Source organism: Cynocephalus volans, chromosome 1 (assembly GCF_027409185.1).
Source record: "Cynocephalus volans isolate mCynVol1 chromosome 1, mCynVol1.pri, whole genome shotgun sequence".
NCBI classification, from domain to species: domain Eukaryota; kingdom Metazoa; phylum Chordata; class Mammalia; order Dermoptera; family Cynocephalidae; genus Cynocephalus; species Cynocephalus volans.
The window spans coordinates 71,584,932-71,608,145 of NC_084460.1; the positions used below are offsets into that span (position 1 = coordinate 71,584,932).

Below are 23,214 nucleotides of genomic sequence, written 5' to 3' on the forward strand. Positions count from 1 at the left end.
TTACCATGAGATTTCATAAAATAGTGCAGTGAGAATGCCTTTTTTAAAAAAGCAATTAATAACCACTTAGGATCAGGAAAAGCTAATTGCAACAAAAACCCAGAAAAAAAAATAGGACTCTGGGTTTTACCTTTGAGTTTCCTAGAAGCCACAGAAAAAAGATGAAATATGGATTATCTAGCTCATAAAAAGAAGCAGGCAATTTTGATAGGAGAGCTTTTCTCCTCCCCCACACTGTGTTAGAGAGAATCTCTCCTATGCATGTGTGTGGGATGCACATATGATGTTTACAGGGGGTCTTATAAATCATCCAGTCCTGCTCCCTCATTTCTCAGGTGTGTAGATGGAGATCCAGAGGGGAGATGAAGTACCCAAGGATGCAGGTGTCAGAAATGGGATGTCTCTTGTCCTGACACCAAGCACTCAGCCTGATCTGCTGGCCTGTTGTCTTCACCTACCATAATTGTGGTCAGATGAAAAAGCTCGTCTCATGCCTCACTCTTTCACTGAAGCTGTTGTCCCCTTGGAGCGACTCAGACTTAGGGGTGGATGTGAGGCATGGCTCATTGGCAGGTCTCAGGCTTATTTTGGGGAATGACATCTGTATGCCTGTAGCAGCAAGATTTAGGTCCCTTGTAGGCTCCTGCCACTCCCCAAGCTCTGAGCTACCCAAGGATCTTCTGGGGAAGCCTGCACCAGGGCAGAAGCTTCTGCATGGGCCCATGCCTAGGATGGGGCTAATGTCAGCCATGGTGAGGGGAAAGGGCTTAGCAGCTGGCTGGGGTAAGGTGGGCTGGCCAGGGCTGCTCCTTCCCAATCTCCTCCCAGAGCAGGACATCTGTGGAGTCACTGGGCTGCCTTCCTGGGGTGAGGATGTGGCCCCTTCTGCAGTGGCACTGAAGTACAGCGTGGAGCTCTCCTGTCCTTCCCCTCCTCTCAGCTGCCCACCCTCACCCCTCCCCTGTGCCCCAGGGGCAGACTCAGCATCTTCCTCTGGGCTACCCTTTCCCTGTGTAGCCAGTGGCTTCTGGGTAGGTGCTTTGTCCTGATAATCGCTGGCAAAAGAGACATAACTTGAGGTTTCCAATGGGTCAGCCTCTGCTTTAGGGACACCTTCAAACTCAGAGCCTTTCTCTGATCTGTGGGGGCCACAGGGTGAGAGTTGGGGCTCTTGTTGGGGAAACAGGAGCTTCCCTGGCAGGCTGTGGTGTTGACTCAACCCCCACACAGGAGGGCAAGGACAGCCAGGACTGTCTTCTCCAAAGACTGCATTGATCTTAGACATGTTTCCTGTTTTTAAGGCAAGTTTCACCAACAGCCAGTGGTGGTGGCTGAGGAAAGAGTCTCCCCCAGGAATCTGGGTCCCCAGACTAGCCTCTGTAGGGCCCTGCTCTGGGCTGGGGGGCTCCTCCAGACTTGTTATCTCATAACTTTCCTTTTGGCACGAGCCTGAGCATTCGGGCCTCTCCCCAGGTAGAGCCACAGCCTGGGGAGAAGATTCTCTCTCTGTTTTATCACCACCTGCAATGCCACAGGACTTCCTTATGAAGCCCTGCCAGATGTCTGTGGACTTTGGATGTAGCAGGCTGTAATAAATTACCAGCGAGACACTGCCTGAAAAAGAAAAAAGAACACAAGTTTACGTTCTTTGAGTCCTACATCCTCCCTGTGGTTTGCAAAGCTCCAGGTTCTGGTCCTTTTGAGTGGAATAATGTCATTTGGGATCCAAAATAGGACTCTGCTTGGAGGCTCAGAACTGGATATTTTGGGAGAATTTAAATAGGCTCCAGCTTCCATAAGCTGCAAATGTTTCTAAACTTGAAAACATAAAAACAAAGTCTAAATCCTACTGATTCTATGCTTTCTTCCTTGAGGGCAGCTCCAGTTGAGTATTGAAGATGTGTGTGTATGTGAGTGTGTGCATGTATGTATGTGTGTGCCTTTGTGTGTATGCGTGCATGCATGAATGTGCGCATGTGTCCACATGCATATGTGTGAGATATTTGGTAGAAATGTCAATTTTACTTTCAAACAACTGAATCAAATACTCAGAATTCAACCATCAACACACTGGTTGATGGATTCCAAAGCTGGGGGTGGGGGAGGGAGGTGAGAAATAACCTCAAAAACAAGTAAGACCTAAGCAGAGGTTAATCATATTCATCAAAATCCTCATATCAAGGAATTTCCATGAGCAACAACAACACTTCCTTTGTGCATAAACATCTTAATCACATTGTTCTCAGTTTAATGTATTTTGATTAGAAGTGTTGACTGCTGCAGTAATTTCTTTAGCAGAGCATTCCAGTAAGCCTCCCACGTTATTTCCAGTTTCCTGTTGCACTGGAGATAGTGCCTAGTTTCAGGGTGCTTGTTATAAACAGCACGGAACTTGAAATAAACACCAGGGGAAGAGTCTGAGGGGCTGAAGATCGCAGCATGATAGATCTAGAAGGATGCTCCCCTCCAACCCTCCAGTGCCTTTGGAGGAGGAGGACTAGGAGGTCACAAGAGGCCCAGGTCGCTGCAGGGCTTGACCACGGGAGACGGAAAGGGAATTCCTACACATTCAGTGACACCTCTGCAGCAAGCACTGCTCAAACAATTTCTAAATGCTATTTTGGATTCTCACAATCACCCGGGGAGGGACATATTGTCACTCTCCTTTTACAGTAAACTAAGACCAGGAAAGAAGAGCCAAGCTGCCTGATCACAAAAGTGCTAAGCACAGTTAATCAGTAAAAATACAGTATCCAAGAGGCCACATCATTGGCTAAGTTTGTGGTTGTAATCCCAGGCTGGCATGCAGTCAGTATTCAATAAATGTTGGTGAAGGGAAAGAACAAAAGGTGGAGGAGCCCAGATGTGAGCCAGAGCTGCCTTCTTTGAAGCCTGTGCTCATTGGACTATAATATGTGTACAGTCTTCCAGCTGAGGAGTCCTAAGGGCCACTCTGGAGCCAGGGTGTGGCCAGCTGCACCCCCAGGAGGGAGGCACCTGCAGGCCTGCCTCTAGCTGAGCCCCTGTGGCCATCTGAGCACCAGTGCTGACCTGAGGCCAGTGGCTCTGTGTCACACCTTCTCACTGGAGTGAAACTGGGTGGGAAACCTGCGTGGCAGCTCTCAGGAGTGCGACAGGTTTTAGGAGTGGTGTCAGACATCTTTTCGAATCAGAGTGTTACAATAAGTCATGCATTGACTTGGGGAGGGCATTTTTACTTCCAACTCCACAGTGTCCACAGGACTCAGTTATATTGCCCACGAATTGGCAAAGCCCCTTCATCCCAACTATCACGTGGCCTCTTCCCCCCAGAAGGATCGCTGGAAACAGCAGGACACCCAGACCAACGTGCACTGTGAGTGAGAGCAGTGTTCTCACTGGGTGGCTGGGCGTCCTCAGCTTTCTCTGGGTCATTTATATGTACATGAGCAGCTGAGAAATCAATGTCCTGCTGTTCAAACTATTACTTTAAAAAGGACTCTCCAGAAGCCCTTCAGCAGGCAGATGGTTAAACAAACTGGTCCATCCATACCATGGAATAAGACTCAGCCATAAGCACAGAGGCACTGTTGGTGCACATGACAACCAGGTGACTCTCAGACTCGTGCTGAGCAAATAAAACCAGTCCCCAGAGCTACACACCATACCAGTCCATTTACATAACATTCTTGAAGTTACACAATCACAGGAATAGAGGATGGACTGGTGGCTGCCAGGGGTTAAGGAGGTGGAGGGTGTGAGGAACTGGGCGCCTGAAGGGTCCTGATCGCAATGCAAACACTCTCCCTGGATCTTGCCGGTATCATGTTGACACTTTGGGTGTGACACTGTACTATAATTTTGCATGATGTTACTACCACTGTGGGAAACTGGGAAATACAGGGAACTCTGTATTTTTTCTAAAACTACAATTATTTCAAAAGAAAAAATTTAATTTGAAAAAGAAGGGGTTGGCTCAGCCTCCTGAAGCTCTAAGAAGCTAGGACTCATGACATTACACAAAGAAGGGACAGAGCTTAACGCCCAGGGTGGTTTCTGGCTCTCAAATATCTGTCAGAAGGCCACAATTTATGAATCTTCTCCATCCGGTAAACCGTCACTTCATCTCTCTGAATGCCTAGGTCAAGGTCAAGGCTACACACAGAGGCAAGTCCAACCCCTGGTAGTAGCATTGAGCAAGGAAAGAACCTGGCATTTCATTTCTCTGGGTGAGGGCCCGGGCTGTCTGGGTGGTCTCAGCCACTCCATGCGCCTCTTTCAGAGTGTGGGTGAGCAGAGGAAGAGTTTCGGGGTGAGGGTAGGAGCACAGGGGGAGAAGCCCAAACAATTGGGGGACCTCTGCACTGGATCGTGAGGCATTTAGGTGGCTCCTCTGGACTGTTCCACCACAGGGCATGAAGTCCTCCATGTAGGGGGTGAGCAGGTTGGCACCAGCACCTCTTATTTGTATATTTCTAGTGTAGGAGAGGAATCCCCTGATGAGGTCACACTGATCTGGAAAGTGAGATTAACACTGTGGGCACAGCACAGACCTTGGAGTTGTTCATTTGTAAAACATGACTGGTTACCTGAAGCTGCCAGGCACTATACTGATGCCTGCCATGCTGGAGCTGGGCTTGAACCTCAGTGCTACCACTTACAAACTGTCTGATCTTTTAGGGAGTTACTTAACCTCCTCTGTGCCTCATCTTCCTCAATTCCAGGTTGGGGACGCTCCAGCACCTGCCTCCCCAGGTGCTTGTGCAGGTGTAGCAGGTGGTGCATGTCAGGAGGACAGGACGTGCTCCCTGCTCGGTGGCCCCCACGCAATGCTGAGGCGGGAGAGGAGGGGGAGTCAGGTCCTTCACCCTGTGGGGAGCTCTAGGAGCAAGCGCCGCACACGAGGCATGGAAGTCGACAGCCAGCTCCACTCGAGTTCTGAGCACAGTCAAGCATGGCAGACAAGGCTGAGCTCAGTTTCTCACACCCTTGTGGGGACAGCCTTGCCACCCTCAGTGTGATAAGCTCTGTCCTCATTCTCCAGCTAACTGCATCTGAGCCCAGTTTCCTACTCTTTGAGTCCAATGTAAAAAACAAACAAACAAACAAAACAAGTTGGGGAGGGTGCACGGAGAAGAAGGTGACATCAGGTCTTACCAATCAGAAATCCAGACAAGACCCCCACAATGGTCCAAAGGCTGGTCCACGATGCCCCCTGGAGGAAGTCAGTGGCCAAGAGCAAAAGGATGACATTCTCCAGCAGCGTTACCTGTGAGACCGAGGAGAGAGTCACCACACCTTGTCAGGTGCATGTCCTGTGATTCTGTAGCTGTCCTCCTGTGTCCTTGCTGCCCAGCAGGGTTCCCAGGATGATGGGGCTCTCCTAAAAGCAGGGTCATGGTCCCAGTGAGAGCTTCTCTGGCAAAGGCAGGTTCTCCCTGTTCTTGGTGCGGTTCATTAAATGTCTGCTGAACCACAGGTGCACAGGAAATGTAAGGGCACCGCTCGAATGGCTATGCTGGCTCCCTTGGGCAAGTCAGGCTGGGCTGAGAGAAGCCTCTTATTTTCTTCTTTATATATTTCTCCACTCTCATGCTAACTGCAGGCATGTGTTAGTGTTATAACATGATAACGAAAAGCATCTGCAAAGTTCATGGTGACACTGAGTTCCGGTAAGCTAGAGTCACAAACTTTCATAACTTAAGATTGTTTTCCTTCAAATATTTGCCTCTTTAAAGGTAAACTTGTCTTGAGGCCACCAAGTGGTGGCGGGGAGGTGATCTCACAGCTGAAAATGGAGCCTTGCCCAGTGGCTGGTTCTACATGGTGGGCTTTTACGGAAGGCTCTGTTTACCTCCTTCCAGGCTGGCTTAATAATTTTGGTTTCCAATTTTTAAATACAAAAATATTTCTTTATAAAAAGAAGTAAACAAACCTGACATAATTTAAAGATGACATATTAAATTTTAATGCATATGAGACATTAAAAAAGTAAATTATCATGCTGATATGCTAAAAGTCTTCAAAAGATTTGCCATGATAATTCATTGGCTTCATTTTAACCCTCAAAATTCAAACAAGGAGAGCATTAAAAACTGTATTAAGGGCTGCTGATTAATCCTGAGAATGCCCACTGCCCCCATTCCTTTGGGCTCAACAGGCAGTATTTCAGTACTAAATAGCACTGCCCAGCAGCCCAGAACGGAAAATCTGGAGTCCTTCTCTCCCCACCCCTTAATCAGCCACAGTCCATCAGCTGTCTGGTCCTGTTGGTTTCGTGGTGCTGGCCCTTTTACCTCCTGTCTAGGCACCCTTGTCTTCACTCTCTCTCTGCAATGTCTCCTCCACAGGGGGACCCACTTTACCCACAGACTGGACCTTGTCATCTGTCCCTGACACACCTCTAAACAGTCTCATCTTCACCTTGGAGTCAAGTCCCCACTCTTCAACAATGTAGGCAGTCTTGTTTACCATTTAGCCCCAACTTTCCTTCCCAGGGTCATCTTCCAACATACTGCCCCCAAAATGGCATTCCACTGACAAAGAGCCTCTCCTTGACCAAACTCTAGCTGGGATCCTCTGAGCTGCCCTCTCGATGAGGCCTCAACCATGCCCAGCGAGAACTGCAGACTCTCAGCCCAAATGACCCCATCCACCTCCCTGCACTAAGAGATGTGAACAGACACTAGCATAGTTTCTAATATCTCAGGGCTACATCTCTATGGTGATGACCCAGACGCCTTATGTTCCTGACTAGGAAAGCTCAGCACTGCCAGCAGAATTTACTATTTGTTTTAGCCATAACCTGGTGATGGGCAGACAGGGCTTCCCTCTTAGAGCAGTTACTCTAGAAAGCTTGCAATTGTAAATCATTTCTCTGCCCTTTGAGAAAAAAAATCTTCTACCACCCAGAACTGTCTTCTCAAAAACTCGAGTCATTTCTTTGAAATACAGACGTTCAAGGAGGTCACTCTCCCAGCTGGGCACCTTGCTTTAGGCTCCTGTCATAAAGAAGTTCGTTTCTGCTCCCAACAAGCACCAGTTAACAAACCCAGATGGGACAGTCATGTTAACCACCCCCTTTCCACTTTTTGTAATTTCCACTTCCCTGACTCTGCTCAAGACCCTAAAGTTCCTCCTCCCTCTTTCTCCCTTTAAGATGCCCAGTCACCCCTGCACAAAAAGAAGTTGAGTTGTCTTGCTGGACCCTCTTCCCTGCTGCAACAGACTAAATGAAATCTGTCTGCATTGCCTTTAGCTGGTGTCCTGCTTTATCTCTGACACCACCCACACTTACTTTCCCGTGGATTCCCCAATACTCCACGGCCTTGGTACTGCTCCTGCAGCTTTGCCTGAAATGCCCTCACCCCTCCCCACCGCTTCCTCAGGACCCGTGCTCAGCTCTCAGCGCTGATGTCAGCTCTGTGCAGCCTTCCCTGACTCTCCCAGGCTCTGCTCCTCTCTCTGCCTATTGTGCTCCTGTGGGATTTTAATAACGTCACTTCTCTGATCCAGTGGCTGCACTGACTTGCTGGTGTCTTTGTGGCCACTTAGACTTGACCTTCTCACACTCCAGTCTCTTGCAAATGGAAGAAGCTGTACTTATGCTGAAATGAATAGACTGATGGCCAGTGAAAGAGGCTAATCCAGGCTTTCTATTACATTTGAAAATCATCCCCAGGCCAGTTTTCACCTCTGAAAAAGGAGACAGTGAGTACTGGTGAGTAGTTATCAAACAAGGCTGTTCATAGCATCACTTGAATCTGTTTCCAGAACACAGCTCCTTGGGCCCCACTCAGACCTACAGAGTCAGAACCTCTGAGGAGGGGCCTGGGAATCTGCACTTTATAAAAAAGCTCCCTGTGTGCATCTGACAATCAGCCAAGCTGAAGAGCAGCTGCACCAGAGGCCCCCAGGCCTCTTCCAGCTAAAACGCTCTGGAACCCCTGCCAGGCAGCCGGCTTGTTGGTTAAGGGCTCGGCCTACAGTGTCAGCCCAACTGGATTTGAGTCTCTCCCCACTTGCTTAGTGGCCTGGCTGTCAGCGGGTCACTGGACCTTTGTATCTCACCAAGTTCTGTTAGAAATAAGCGAAACAAGATGGTCACTGAGCTTAGAACAGTGTCAGGCACATACCAATCCTGCCCAAATGTTGGCTGTTACTAATTATTTGATTATTACTCCCGAGATCTGGAATGAGAACAGGGAAGCCCTAGGAGGACAGAAACAAGTCCTAGCACAGAACCTTGAGGAAAAAACAAAAAGCAAAAAAAACCTTCATACAAGTGTTGATTGAATCAATGAAAGAATGACTCCAGTTACTGCTTTGACCTGGGGACATGTTTTCCATTATGTAAGCAAAGCTATTCCAAGCCACCAGGCCCGTCCTCCTTAGAATGTGTATAGCTTTTGTAATTACAACCATCACAAAAAGAGCACAGGCTGCATTAACTCTTTCTTTGCCAAAAGAATACAAGTTACCCAAAAGGAGTAACTTTCTGCTGAGGGCCGGGCTCAGGTCTCTCTACCAGGTACCAAATGCCCATCAGCAGGTGGAGAGTCCATCAAAGGGCTCTGCACTGAGGGTGCTGGGAAGAGGCCTGGACCAGACGATGGAAGGTCTGACCCAGGCTGTGGCAACATCGCTGGTGGACCGTGTGACCTGGGCATGCCCTTTACCTCTGTGGGCTAAGTCCTCCGTCTCTCTTTGGGATTCTCAGCACCCCGTGTCACAGGCTGGATGAGGTTGCAGAGTCTGTGAGTCACATGCTACAGGTGTGACACAGGTGCCACCTGCTGCCCACCCTGGACCATCTCACTTCTTCCTTCCAGTGCCTGAGCCTGGCTTCATCCTTCTCCTTAGGCCCTTGGGGGCAGGTGGGTCACTTTCCTTGGGGAGACTTGACTAGTTGCTAAGTCAGATGAACGTGGGGGGGGGCAAGTGCGGAGGGGGCAGGAGCAGGGAGCCAACACCGGCTCAAGCCCCCTGAGAGCCGAGTCTGCCAAGGCCCCACAGACCTGACCCCCTGGGCCCCCAAGGCCACCAGGGCCTGTTGGCTGTGGCTCCTAGAGAGTCTGAGGCCAGATCTGTGGCCCCCTGGGAAGCTGGGCGGGTCACTATGGTCTGTTTTCCTCATCTTCTTTCCTGGCTCTATTTACATCTCACCTGTGGCTCTTCATTTTCTTTTACTTCCTTCTGAATGTGGATGACCTTACTGAGGTTTGCTCTTGTTAAGTCAGGCAAAGTCTGTCCTGAAGCAAGGATGGGATGAGTGACTGAACAAGCACATAAACGGTTCTCACAATGCCGCCAAGCGCTGGGTGTTATCGCTACTGTCCCTTTATACACAAGAAATCAGAGCCCCGAGGGAGGTCCCAGCTGTTAAGTGACCGCTGTCAGGATTCCAAACGATGTCTGTGTCATCTGAGCTCTTAGCTCAGTTCCTATCACCTGTGAGAGGGACACATGGACAGTGCTGCCTAACAGAACTGAGGTGGGGTGGGTGGCAGGACCCAGTCAAGGCAGCCGTGACGGCCGGGCAGCCGTCATTCCTCTTGCTTACCGTCCACTGGGACTCCAAGCACTCCTGGTCATAGAGCACGGGGCCCCCTTTCCAGATGCTTCTGAGAGACCATTTTAAACCTCATATTCTTACTTGCCAGCCATGGTGGGGGGAACTTAGGCTGGGCCAGGGCGTGCCCTGTGAGCAGGGGGGGAATCAGGCCCTCCTGATGGCTGCCTGAGCCTTTGCCACACCCCTATGGCTGCAGCCCCCACCCCAAAAAGGGACCAGCAGTGTCTCTTTAAATAGGCAAGTGTCTAACAGGCTGTCCTGGGGGTCACCTCCCTCTTTTTGCTGAGGTTGCACATCTTTGCCCTTCCCTTCCCCCCTCCCTCCCTCGCTCCTTACCCCCTCCCAGTCTCTCTTCATTTATTTTTTAGCTAATATAACTCTCAGAGTATCTCCATCTACCCTGTGCCAGGCACCAGGCTCTTTGCTTCATATCTATGACCTTATCAATCCCAGCAACAACTACTTCAGCAATGAAAGAAGCAGGGCAGAAAAATCCCAAAGAACCTTCATGCAGCTCATAACTGAAAGATCTGAGCATCATGCCCTAACCTGTTGGGCACCAAAGCCTGAAACCCATGTGCCCCACCCCACGGTGCTGCTGGGGATCCAGGCCTAGGGACAGTGATGGGGATGCTCGTGCCACAATTGTAGATTCCACTCTGACTGTGTGAGAGAGCTGGGAAGAATGAAGTGTTTGCTTCCCTTCCCTATGCAACAGCCTCGCAGCTCCGGGGAGGAGTGTGAGGCGACGAATCTCAGCCTCCTCCTGGTTTAGCTCCTGCTTATCAGGGCCCTGGCAGATGGGCTCACACACCCATGAGTGAACTGCTTCTGCAAATGGATGGGAGGTTAATGTTCCATTTGATTGACGAGTGGGTCCTGTGGGCTGGAAGCTGTTTGTGCACTACTCAGGACCAGGCCCCCATCACACACGAGCAAATCCTCACCCCACACGATGACATGCATGTTATTCTCCCTGGTTTTCAGATGTGGAAGCTGAGGCTTGGCGAGGCTCGGTAACTACCCACCATCGCACGTCTTGTTAGGTCTGTCTGGCTCCATGGCCTGCGGGATTGCTAAGCTATGCAGGTCCTAAAAGCAGCAAGAGGTCATGACGCCCACCCTCTCCTGGACAGGACCTGCATCCTGCCTCTTACATGTGCTCACGGAATCTCCCTCCTGAAATGCTGTTCCTTACCCCGAAAGTCTCCTCCTCTTTTCATATTAATAACAGACATTATTTACAGGTTATTTTGTGCCAAGTTATTCAAGTACATCATTTAATTTGACCTTCACAGGGACCCTGAAAAGCAGGTGGATCTCATTCAATCTTCACAATAATGCTGAGAGGTGGGTGATTTATTCCTAACATGCCAATGAAAAAATAGGTTCAGAGAATTTAAACTCTTGGCCGAAGTCAGTCGGTAACAGGAATCGGCAGAGCTAGGGTTCCGGTGCAAGCGGTTCTCACTCTGAGACCCGTGCCCCCAACCACCGGCCGCAGCTTCCCTCCTTTCCCACTGCAACGCAGCTCAACTCCCACCCGCCAGCCAGAGCGTCTCTGGACACCTGACAGGAAGAGGTGCTGCAGGTACTCCTGCGACCCCAGACATTTTGTTCTCTCCTAGCATTACCCACACTGTGCCTTAATTTTTGGTTATTTAGGTACATACTTATATACCAAATATTATGAATTTTAAAAAAATGGGTAGAAATCTCCTCTACTGGACTAGAGGCAACGTGAAGACAGGCATTGGGCCTCCTTTGTGTTCCTCACACTATCTAGGACCATGCCTGGAACTCAGTAATGAACACTTAATAAGCACTGAGTTGATTCACAAGGACATTGTGCTAAGATATAATACAGATGAACTGTAATGATATTTAACAGATGGGCTGATGCAGGGAAGAAATCACCTAATATGCCCCAGTCATTGCCACAGTGACGATGTGACAACTGGATGTCAGGTTATTATCTTCAAAGCCTGTCATCTCATTTTAAGACTATATAATTCCATGTAGAATTTTTCCTGAAACTAAGCTATTCCTTCCTTAATATGTGTGCATGCACAAGTGCACACGTGTGCACATGCATGCACACACACGTTATATACCGTAAAAGGATTAAAGAAAATGTCCACAAGCACTTGCCATGTAGAACGTGACCATCCTGCTTCTGGAGGGGCTGTCCCAGAAGTTGAGGTAGCAGAGGATGTACACGGCCCCCACGAGCAGGTTGAATAGCCTCCAGTGGCAGGTACTGTCAATGATGTCACTCTGCTGGGCTACGAGCCAGAATGTCATCACCAGCCAGTGGGCACCTGGAGAGAGGCCAGGTGCAAGGTTAGAGGAGGGACAGGGTCAGGACAGGGGACCCAGAAGAGATCTGAGGGGCACAGAAAACCAGTGCATTTTATCTTTGCACGTATTATTTCATTTGATCCTCATAAAGGGTAATTTGGAGATGAAAAAACAAAGATTAGCTTCAATAACACTTATGAAATATTATGTACTTAGGTTGTGTCAGTTCCAGAAAGTGTTTAAGGAGGCAGTTATAAAACTGATTGTCCACTATTTTTAAATTGTTACTACAAGAGCCAAAAACCTCCACACCCAAAGGAAAGAACTCTATGTGGTCCAGCTATAATTTTTATTCCCACATTTTAAGATGAATAATATCATTCTCGGTTCAAGCTGAATTCAAAAAATAAATAAATAAAAATAACTATTCTCTTTAGGAGCACAGTTCCCGCCCCCCCCCAAAATTCTCTTTTCTGCCAATAACTATATTAAATGTTTGCTCTAGGCCCAAGGGCCAAATATTTCTCAATATCTTCAGTTCTCTTAAAACAAGAGGTCTCTGTTCCTGCTTGCAGGGCATGTTCACTGAGGACCAGAGAAGGTCACTGCCCTTGGCAGGGACAAATGGGGCCTATTCAGGGAGTCTGCATGGTCAGACAGGCTCCCTTGTATCACCATTCATATCTGTGAGACAGACGGACGAGGCAAGTTTTGGGTTCCGTGGAGCTGTCCTATTTGTCTTATTTGAAACAGAGACAATGTCCCAGATTCAGCATTTCAAGGACATGGGGCACGCTGGAGGTTGTGAGCAGAATCATAGCACGTACTGCATATTTTTGTACTGAGTTAGGGCAGGTGGGACCCAGTACCTCCCTTCTGTTGAGTGACAGCTTTTCTACAGAAAAGATTTCAACCTATGACACAGAACAGTGTTTTGAGGAATCCTGTGCTCCAGAGGCAGCTGGAACCTTTGAGGCTGGGGCGTGTGAGCTGTGGTAGCACCTGCAAGGAGAGCCAGCGTGCACTCCTTCCCACTCTGGACACTCACTCACAGGTGCTCAAGTCTATTCCTTCATGCCCTTGAATCCGGGCTGGCCGTGACTGCTTTGACCAGTAGCTGAGCCAGTTCTGGGCCTATCTTTTCAGAGGACGGGCAGCTTCCATTTCTTTTCTTGTGGAATTCTCAATGGTGAAGTATGAGTCCAGGCTACTTTGCCAGTCAAGCCTCCCTGTGTGTCTGAACACCTGCTATCCTACTGCAGCTAAATGAGGCCCCCTTCACCAAGCAAGAACCACCCGGTAGAGCCCAGTCAGCCCCCAGAACTGGGAGTGATGATCATAGTGGTTATTTTTAAGGCATTCAGCTCTGGGGTGGTTTGTTATGCAGCAATGGAAGAACAGGTCATGAGCTCAGCTTACCTCCAACAACCAACACCCAAACGTGGTAAGCTTTGCAAAACAGGACCAGACTCAGGATGCGGGTTCCCAACATGCCCATCCTCCAGAGCTGCTGGCAGAGGAGGGCAGCCCAGGGCACAGCAAGGTGGCCCAGCTTCATGAAGCCCAGGAAATGGGCATAGGACACCAGGGCCCAGGACAACGAGGACCAGGAGAGCAGGGCGCTAACCCCTGGAAGGGAAGCAAGAAGACACAGTATTCTCTGAAGGTTTCAGAGCAACAGCTCTATGTGAAGATTCACTCACAGCATTTATTTTATGGACATTTGACCTCTTATTAAAACCTATCTCTGTGGAGGGTAACCAAGCACTTTGACCAGTGGGCAACATAACTCTGTGTATAACACACATGTACAAAACAGGAAGAAATGAGAGTATGCAGAAAATATACTAGATGGTCTTCCCCAGCAAACAGCCTGGGCTCTTCCTTTCTATGCCTTTTAAGAAAAATGTTCCAGCCGCTGATCCTCTAGACCCTCTGGTCTAAGCTCTGTTTATAACAAAGCAGATCCTCAGGGCTCTGAACATGGTCACATTCCAAATGTTCTTTCTGTTCCATTCATGTGAAGTAGGTTTGATAAAAGAACTAAAACCGGAATATCAAACGGTGTCAGGCCCTTTGATAGAAATAAATGGAAGGACAGTGCAGTCAGATATTTTAAGCATTTAATTTATGCATATACAAATTTGGACAAAGAGGGAAGAGGAGAGAAGAGGAGAGAAGGGGAAAAGAGGGGAGAGAAGGGGAGGGGACGGAAGGGGGTGGGGAGAGAAGTGAGAAGCAGCCAAGAAAGAGGGAGAGGACGGGACGTGCGTGCCTGGAGTGAGTGAGAGCTGGAAACACACACTTGCTGCAACCTGAGCTGTTCTTGGTGTCCACGGGGGGAGTGAAAGCCTACGGCTTCATTAAGAGTTACTCTAGTGACCAAAGAAAAAGAAATGCATTGATCTTACTGAGCAGCAGCCTTCCCATGGCATTTTCAGGGTAATTCTGACTGTGCACAATTTCTATCTTATGGACTTACTTTAGAACCTAACTCCCAAGAAAGATGCCAACTCTTTGTGAACTAATTGACCCAAGCAAAAGCCAATTTTAACCATCATTTTGGGATACTGAGCTGTGGGTACCCTGATTCTCCCAGGCAGGGGAAATCTTAGATGGGAGGATTTTGTTAAACAAGGCACTCATTCCTGTTTCCCTTAGAAAGGCTGTGCTCCATGGTGAAAATCACTTACCTGGCACAATATCTGTGAGGTCTGAGGCTAGAAAAATATATGTCTGCAGCAGCACATGGGGCCCGGTCTGCAGCAGGGCCTCCAGGAGGCGGAGGGCTGACAGGTCAGCCTCCTGTAGCTGCAGCTGGCCCTGGTGGGGAGCCTCCTGTTCCCTGGACAGAGCAGTCGATGCAGCGTCCCAGTGCCTAAGGAAGAGAGAAGCACCATGACATGGAGCCAGATCATGACATGCTTAAACAGGATACCTTCTTTCATTTAGAGATGTATAGCATTCTAAAGAATATACTACATACTTACTAGAGTTACCCAGAGTCAGCAATTAGGCTGTGGCCAATCTCTGACTCCACGCTGAGGATGTCAGTTTTAACTTTAGTGCCCTGAACCTCCTTGTGCTCAGCAAGACCCAGCCATGGACCACTTCTCCCATGTCTGTAAGGGCTGGGGGCAGGCCAGGAGCTGGGACCCAGTAGGGGGATCTCTGAGTTGGAGGTGCTGTAGGGCGGGGAACCCAGACTGACAGACCTGTGAAGTTTGACAGTCCCCAACCTGCACCCCCAGCCTAGAACCTCTTGAGATGGGAATTAATTCATTCAACATATGTTTGTTGCAAGGTACTCTTTGTAGTCATCTCTTTAGTGGCTAAAGAGATGAGAAAACCTTCATCCTCATCTTCACAGAATGTGGAACTTTGGGTGCCCCCCAAACTGGGACACATGTACATGTGTATATGTTTATATGTATGTGTGCATGTGTGTGCACGTATATATGTGTGCATGTGTGCATATGATTACGTATGTGCATATGTGTGTGCATGTGTGAGTGTTCATGAGTGCGTGCATGTGTGTATTTTTGTGTTTAAGTGTGTATATGTGTGTGTATATGTATGTGTATATATGCATATATGTGTGTGTGAGTACAAAAGATAGAAACATCAGGAAGAAAGCTAATATAATACTTTAAGCAGTAATTAACGAAGGGTTGAACTAGGAAGGAATATTAGGAATGGAAAGGAGGGAGCAATGCAGGAAACACTGGGGACAGAGATCAGGACTTGGCTGAGCTGGGGAGATGGGGGGGAACAGGTGGCTCTGAGGTTTTGAACATAAACGACATGGAAATGGTGACTTCCAAATGGTTACCGACAGAGCTGGGTTGGGTGGAAGAATATGAATTTCTTCAGAAGTGAGGGTTCTAAGGATTGGTGGAGCCCCCACATGGAGAGCTCTGGGGCTGCTGAAGAGGAATTAGGATTCACAAACAGAGGCTCCAGTGTGCCTGAGGGGCTCCAAGTGGCCAGAAGGTGTGGAGACAGCAGAGGCCCCAGGACAGAACCTTGGGGACCTCTCACACTTAAGGCCTGGGTGGGAAAGAGAAGGCAGCAGAAAGAGGTTGTAGGTGGAGGCAAGGAGAACGAGTGTAAAAAGGGATGGGGCGGCCCTTGGCGCCCAGTGCTGACCCAAGGTTGGAGCAGGTGAAGTACAGACCCTCTCAAAGAGCCCTGGGCTGTCCAAGGCTACAGGGCCACATCCGCTCAGGCCAGTCTGGGTGGCCTACCTAGGTCTAGGAAAAGGAATTGCACCAAAGAGGTAAATTAGAAAATGTATTTGTTTCATCCTTTTCCCCATAAGCCCATCCTAGACACCTTATTCTATACTGTCAAGAAAGTGTCTAGACAGCAGCATGGTCACCACCGACACAGCCTGAACAGCCACACAGGACATACAAAAACAATGTCACTCAAGCCCCAACCACACCTGAAGCACTGTGGGCTCTGTTTCCACTGGGTGTGGGATTTTGCCCTCACCCACCAGCACCCTCCCTTGGTTTACACATCAGCAGCAACAGGGAGATTTGCACATCTGCTTGCACCACAGGCGGTTGTACCCAGCAGATCCATCTGGTATTCTGAAAGAAAACTGGAGCCATTTCCTTGTACCAACTCCTGAATCACAGCTGGATGCACTCAAAGGTCATCTTTAACGATCTCCCCAAACTCTGACTGTGCAGATGACAAGCTAGACTCTGACCTTTGGCCAGCATTTCTATGTCCAGAGCAGAAGGGGGGGTCCTCTTTGGAATGACTTTATTTGTGGTGCTGAGGGCCCAGGAAAGCTGCTAAAGAAAAACAATTTTTGTTTTTCATCATCTGGAGTCCTGGAGTGAACTGATTTCTTACTGAATCTTTGACACCATGATTCTTGACATAAACTTAATGTTAAGAAAAAAGCATATGAAATTTAAAAATGTAACCAAGAAAGTAGACTGCAGTTTTCCATTTGTCTCTGATACAGGGTAGTCTTCTCTTCCTGCCCTCCCAGAAGGCTTTGTTTGTTCAATATGCATTTTTATTGGGCTTTGACCACTTGCTACAGACCGCAGAAAGAGCAAGAGAAATGAAAGATGTTCTCTAGAAGCCTAAGATCCAGTTGTGGAAAGAAAACATACATACGTGAAAAGTTTAAGTAGGAAGAAAAACGAATCAAAGGGAATGGCTTTGGTAGTGGTGGATCAGAGTCCTGAGGAGAGAGAATAAGGCTATCCAGGAAGGCTACCTGGAAGAGGGGTATGGGAAAGCTCCTTTTCTTGAAGAATAAGGGATTCCTCTCTCCATTTTAACACTTTTTGGTGATGTTAGAGGTGAGTAGGTAAAAGGCTCAAGGTTTTGGCTACATCTGTGTTTTATATATTTTAAAATATTGAATCTCCACCCACGTATGCTGAGCTTGTCTTACATAACCTTAAAGTTCACCTCAGCTTTCCTTTTAAGAACTTTTAACTTCCACTGAAGAAAAATTGCTAAACCAAGGTACATGCTAAGGATGAGATGAGTTAGGTATTCTTCCATCATCTTATGCTGAGTTTACAAATGGATTTACAGGCTTAAGAAAAAGGTTAAAAAGGTGTTGGTAACTGCTACAGATTGACTTTCCCCCCAAAAACTCACTGAAGCTCGATCCCCATTGTATCAGTGTTAAGAGGGAGGGAAACTGGAGTATGGCAGTACTGAAAGTGGGGCCTTGAAGAGGTGATTGGATCGTGACAACTATACCCTCGTGAATGGATTAATCCATTCATGGAGTAACAGGTTAATCGTTTAGTGGGTTGTCATGGGAGTGGCACTCGTGGCTTTATAAGGAGAGTAAGTGAGCACGTTAAATAGCTCTTGCCATTCTTGCCATGTAATTGCCTGCATTGCCATAGGACTCTGCACAGAGTTCCCACCAAAAAAAGGTCCTCACCAGATGCACCACCCGGACCTTGGACTTCCCAGCCTCCAAAACTGTAAGAAATAAATTTCATTTTCTTTATAAATTACTCAGTTTCAGGTATTATGTTATAAGCAACAGAAAATGAACTAATACAGTTACATATAACATTAGAGTGGAAATAAAAAACCTAAATAGAACAAAGTAACTTTGTTTAAACAGGTAGTCACTAATGTCAGGTTCTCTTAAACAGAGTCAGACTTAATATACTAGTATGCATTATTTGGGATTTTTTAAAAAAAGAATACACTTACGTTTTGAATCTTTGCATTTTTAAAAGCAACTCTATCTCAAGAAGCTTGTGTTTTACAGGCTTTTCTCGTTAGATTCTTTTGCATTTTGTTATGAAGTCAGTTGGAGTGATCCACTCATGCAATTTAGGCTTGTGCAAAACATAATTGTTTTGGCTCCTCCTACAGGCACTTTTACTAAACTGCAATTTGAAAACTGGATTTGCTTTCAAATTATATGTACTTTTTTAGTCAACTTCTTTTTAAAAATAAGAATAGATATACATGACTAGTTGTTTTCCCTAATTTCTAATTTTCAGACCTCTCTTTGCTTATCCTTATTAGTTCTTTAATAAATAAGATTATTCATATTAGTTTTAAATATACAACAGAGAATCACGGCATTACTTCAGCTTTTGGGAGCATGTGGGGAAGACAGGACAGCGGAGCCCACTGTCAAATATTGGCAGCATGAACTAGACATGCTCGTGGCCTCACGCAGTTCCCATCTCTGAAGGAGAACCAGGATTAGATGGGGCCCATGGGGCCCCACAGAACCTCAGAAGGCAGACTTATCTGACAATTATTCAGGAAGCTTCTCTCAAGTGACTACGTTGACTTACAGCAAAGTTGATTCACTCTTTCAATGTGGTGTCTGTGCTCGCAGTGTCATACGCAACTGTGGTTATAGCCAAGTACAGACCTGCAGCCCTCATGGTTAGTACCTGGCAGAGCTGATGAGAAACGGGTATGAGAAGGGTAGCCAGTGCTGAGAAGAGGCTCTAATCCTATGAGACCAACGAAAAGAACACTCTCTACTTTCTCCCCAGTAGTAAGAGTCCTATCTTTTCACAGGAACAGCACTGCTTGAACAGAAAGGCCCAGCTTTAGGCCAAATTGCTGCGGCTGCCAGTGTGCTTTTGGTGCCTGTAGAGATTTAGGGTCCCACTTGGAGGGGCCAGTGACACTGGGTCTGGCTGCCTGATGCCTTTCTCAAAAGCACCCTCTTCCTCCTCCCTGAGCTTCTGCTCTGGGTGGGACAGGCATCATTCCCTGCTCACACTGCCTCCACCTCACGCTCGGCTAAGTACTCATTTTAGGGCCTCCAAAGAAAGTTTTGGCAATAGCTTGAAGGCCAAGCCCCCAGAACAGAGAGCAGCACTTGGCAGTATCTCCTTGAACACCTTCCAGCTGCTGCAGTCGACAGTTTAATGAACACCTGAGCTGCAGGGCTTCATTGATCTCATCCCCCCATTTTCCTTCCTTATCAAACATTCCCTTCAACTCTACGGGATTATGAGGCAGTGGAGAGCAGAAATGTGACATTTATGTAAACTCACTGCCACATGTCATTTGACAACTCCCTGTATCCAGGTACTCCGAGTAAAAATAATCCCTCACCTGCAGAGGCGGCCTGTGGACCACAGGTAAGCCTGCCGGGTACTAGATCTATCCCTGGCTGCTTTTTTAGTGGAAACAACTGAGCCTGGCTCCCAAATGACTTCTGTGAAAAAGGTATGAAGCAAAGGTCACCAGGCCACCTTCACTCTCTAGTCTGTGGTTAATTAAATAAATGGAGCTGCCTTAAGCAAGTTGCTTTATACGGCTCTAAAGGCCGAACCAAGGAATCAAAACAACAGCAAGACAGATTTGGACTGAAGACAAGAAAAAGTTTTTGAAAAGTCACAGCTGCAACCAGAAGTTGCCCCTGACATTAGAGATGCTCAAGAAAGCACAGCTGGATGAGGGGATGCCAGTATCAGAGCAGGGCTTTGAATGTTCTCCCTACCCTGATCTTCCACAACCCTCAGGATTGCACGTGAGCAATCATGCTCTGGAGGTGAAAGGAGGCTGGCTGTTCTTACCGTTTCCAAACGCCAAGCTGTAGGAGGTGCAGTATCACCAACGAGCAATTTTCCTGATGCCCATCTGCCCGGAACCACAGATAGCTCAGGCCCTGGACCACAAAGCCAGGCAGGAGGACAGAAAGGGCCAGCCAGCCCCACAGAAGCCGTCCTGTGGTGAAGTAGTAACCCGCTGAGCAGAGGCCTGGGGGGGAAGACGAGTGGGTTAGTGGAAGGATGGAGGGTGAATGGGTAACTGTATTGTAAATATTTTTAATTTTTCCATATGTTATGATGTTTTGACATCTTAAAAAACCTTTCTGGCAGGGAGAGACTGCCTTTCCCAGGGCTAGCCAATTCTTAGAGCAGGACTTTGATATGCCAACTAACCAGTCCAGAGCCACACCTTCTCTACCTTCTCTACCCCAGGAAGCAATATCCCTCTGCCTAAATTGCCCTAGAGCCAGGTGCCAGTCACTAGGAACCACCCCGATAATGCAAAGCCTGCAGAAATTATTTAGACTAGCTAGTCCTAAACTGTTCACCCTGCCTTTCTTGTCTTTCCCTCAGAAACCCCAATAAAGGTCGTGGCCTAAGGGCTTTCCCAGGCCATGTCTCCTCTTTTCTGCCTCCTGATTTCTCCTGGTGTCTTTCCCACATGGCTCTGCATGGTGTGCGGCACCCTCTGTCTCTAGGACCCATGAGTATCATAAACTTTGCTTTTCTGAACCTCTCCTATGTCTCCTCTCGTGGTCACGCCAGACTGACCAGTCATTAAACAAAAACCAAAAAACAAAAAATAGTGACCAGGCAACACAGCATCCCTACCAACAGCAAGACTCTCTGCTAGTCCCAGCCCACAAGCTGGCAGAGCCTGCTGGCAACAGACACAGGCATGAGGCTGAATGAAAGTGCAGGGCTTTCCAGGGCACTCAAAAGAGGAGACAGACACGTGTGAGGTACCAGGCACCTAGAATGTGCTCAAAAAATGTGAAACCTCCTCTCCAGGGACTGCTTTTTGGTTTTTGATGACCATGGGGTAGAGTGACATGGTGGAGAGAGGATCTGCAGTCTCAATCACAAGTGTGACTGCCTGCTGGGTCTCTGCCATGCAGCACTGTCACAGCTCATTCTGTGAGGTGGGTCTTCTCTGCGTTTCACAAGGGGGCTAACTTTGGGCCTTAGCAACAGTCCTATGGTGGCATCACCCACTCCTGAGGGTTGCTGAGGATGACAGTGGAGGTGGGTGCACTGGGAGGCCCACGGACACGATAATCCTTTTACACTACTGCTACTTGGGTTTTCCAGTATTAAAGTTTAAAGTAGATTTATGGGCAGGCCGGTTAGCTGACTTGGTTAGAGTGTGGTGTTTATGACACTAAAGTCAAGGGTTCAGGTACCTATACTGGCCAGCCGCCAAAAAAAAAAAAAAAAAAAGATAAAATGGATTTATGGGAACAAGCTGGGAATTTTAGCAGAAACTGCATTTCTCTGAGGTACAAGTACAAACACAGCCTCTCTGAACAGAGGGGTCAGGGTTGGGGCAGGCATTCCTTAGTCCCCGGGCTCTGTCCTGCACTGTAACCGCCCTGAGCGTCCTGCCCCACACTTGCCAACCAGGGCCGCTCAAGCATGAAAAGCCTTTGGAGGAGTCACTGCCCTGCCCAGGTTGAGGAATGCTGAGGCTCGGGCCGTCCCTGGCTGGCAGGGAAGCAGAAGACGTCGTCTGAGGAACCACGCGGAGTGGGTCCTGTCTGTCTTAGCAGTTCCCGGCCTGGACGACGGAGCTGGGAGCATTTGAGACCGATGTCGCACCGGCTCCTCCTGCGTGCGCGGCGACCGGGGGGACCCGCAGGGACGGCGGTGCGAATCGGGAGAAAGTTCGGAGCTAGCGACCGCCGGGGTCCCCAAGGCGCGCGGAGCCCTGGGGGTCTTGATGCTGGAGCCTCCCCGAGTCCCCCCAACTCCGCCAGGGCCCGGCCCAGGAAGTGGGCGGAGGCACTCCTCTCCCGCACAGGAAGAGTGACACGTTCAAACCAGAAGGGCGCGAAAAGTGTGGCCGTAGTGCTTCTCCCGGGCTGCGAGGCTGCGCTCCCAGCGGGACAGCGGTGTCCCCAGCAGGCCGCGTTCGGCTGGGCCCCGAAGCGGTCCTTCAGGGCCGCGTGGACCTGGAGTCACGGTCCTTCAGGTCCGCGTGGACGCGGAGCCCTGTTCCCCCTTTCCCTGTCACCCCTTCCACAAGCGGCCTCCCCCGCCAGGGAGTCTGCCGGGTCCACTAGAGGTGATGGAGAGAACTGGGCACACCCAAACCCACGTTCAGCACATCTTGCACCCGCAGCACCTGGCAGAGCTCGTGCTGGAGGAAAGATTTCTTTCTGGAGGGAAGGGCAGGATACACGTACCCCCAGCTCAGCGGGGGGATCCTGCATCCTCGGGGGATCATGCACGGGTGGGGGGATGTCATGCATTCGCGGGGGATCTTGCATCCACGGCGGGAAGGGTCATGCATCCGTGGGGGATCATGCATGGCGGGAGATCGTGCATCCGTGGGTGGGCGGGTGTGTTCTGCAGCCGGGGTGGGGTGCCACCGTGCATGCACTGCCGCGGAGTACTGAGAGCCGGGGTAGACGGGTGTGCGCCCCCCCGGCACCGGGGCGGGGTGGGGAGTTGGAGGGGTGAGCACAGGCCGGCGCCCAGCCTCGGGCTGCGCCGCACTCACGCGCGCTCTGCTCGGCCGCCTGCAGCAGGGCGGAGAACACCAGGAGCCCCGCGTGCATCCTCCGCGCCGCCCGCCGCCTGCGCCCGCCCCTTCCGCTGCCAGCCGCCCCAGTCGGGGGGTTTCCGGCCTGAGACCCGACTGCGGGAGGTGTTTCGGCCCGAGCCTTCAGGCGCGCAGTGTCTGGTTCTGGTTTATTTCAAGTTGCTAGCGGGGGAGGGGTTGGACAGGTTCCTTTGGGGGAAGCCCAGTTCGGGTCAGGCCTCTTGATATGGGTGTGAGCGTGTTCTGCGCTGTCCCTAAACTTGTAACGGCCCTAAATTGCTCACCGCCTCTGGGACCGCTGAAACAAGTGCCGTTAACCACTCGTCAGAGAGTACACGTTTATGTATGTGTGACTCGTTATACCGTTGGATTAGAATCTTTAACTGTGTCTTTTTGAAATCTTCCAGTTTTGTGGCCGGAAAAGCACAGGGCATGCTGACTGGCTTCTTAGTCTGCATCTCACCCACAAATCCATCCCAGTCTCTATCCTCAGAAAAGCTTTTTCCAGTTGTGCTTGAGAGATAATCAAGATCCCAATGTGCAAGATGTAAAACTGCATACTGGAA

At 49.1% G+C, this 23,214-nt stretch overlaps 1 protein-coding gene across 1 annotated transcript; it reads right to left on the reverse strand.

The window, feature by feature from the left end:
- Nucleotides 1–469: 469 nt before the first annotated feature.
- Nucleotides 470–22,664, reverse strand: XKR5 (XK related 5). Its single transcript, XM_063079251.1, has 7 exons — nucleotides 22,607–22,664; nucleotides 19,909–20,092; nucleotides 14,548–14,732; nucleotides 13,274–13,483; nucleotides 11,705–11,874; nucleotides 5,137–5,248; nucleotides 470–1,614 (listed from the first exon to the last, which is right to left on the reverse strand). The coding sequence occupies exons 1-7, from the start codon at nucleotides 22,662–22,664 to the stop codon at nucleotides 470–472; spliced, it is 2,064 nt and encodes a 687-aa protein (XP_062935321.1).
- Between the last annotated feature and the right edge of the window lie 550 nt (nucleotides 22,665–23,214).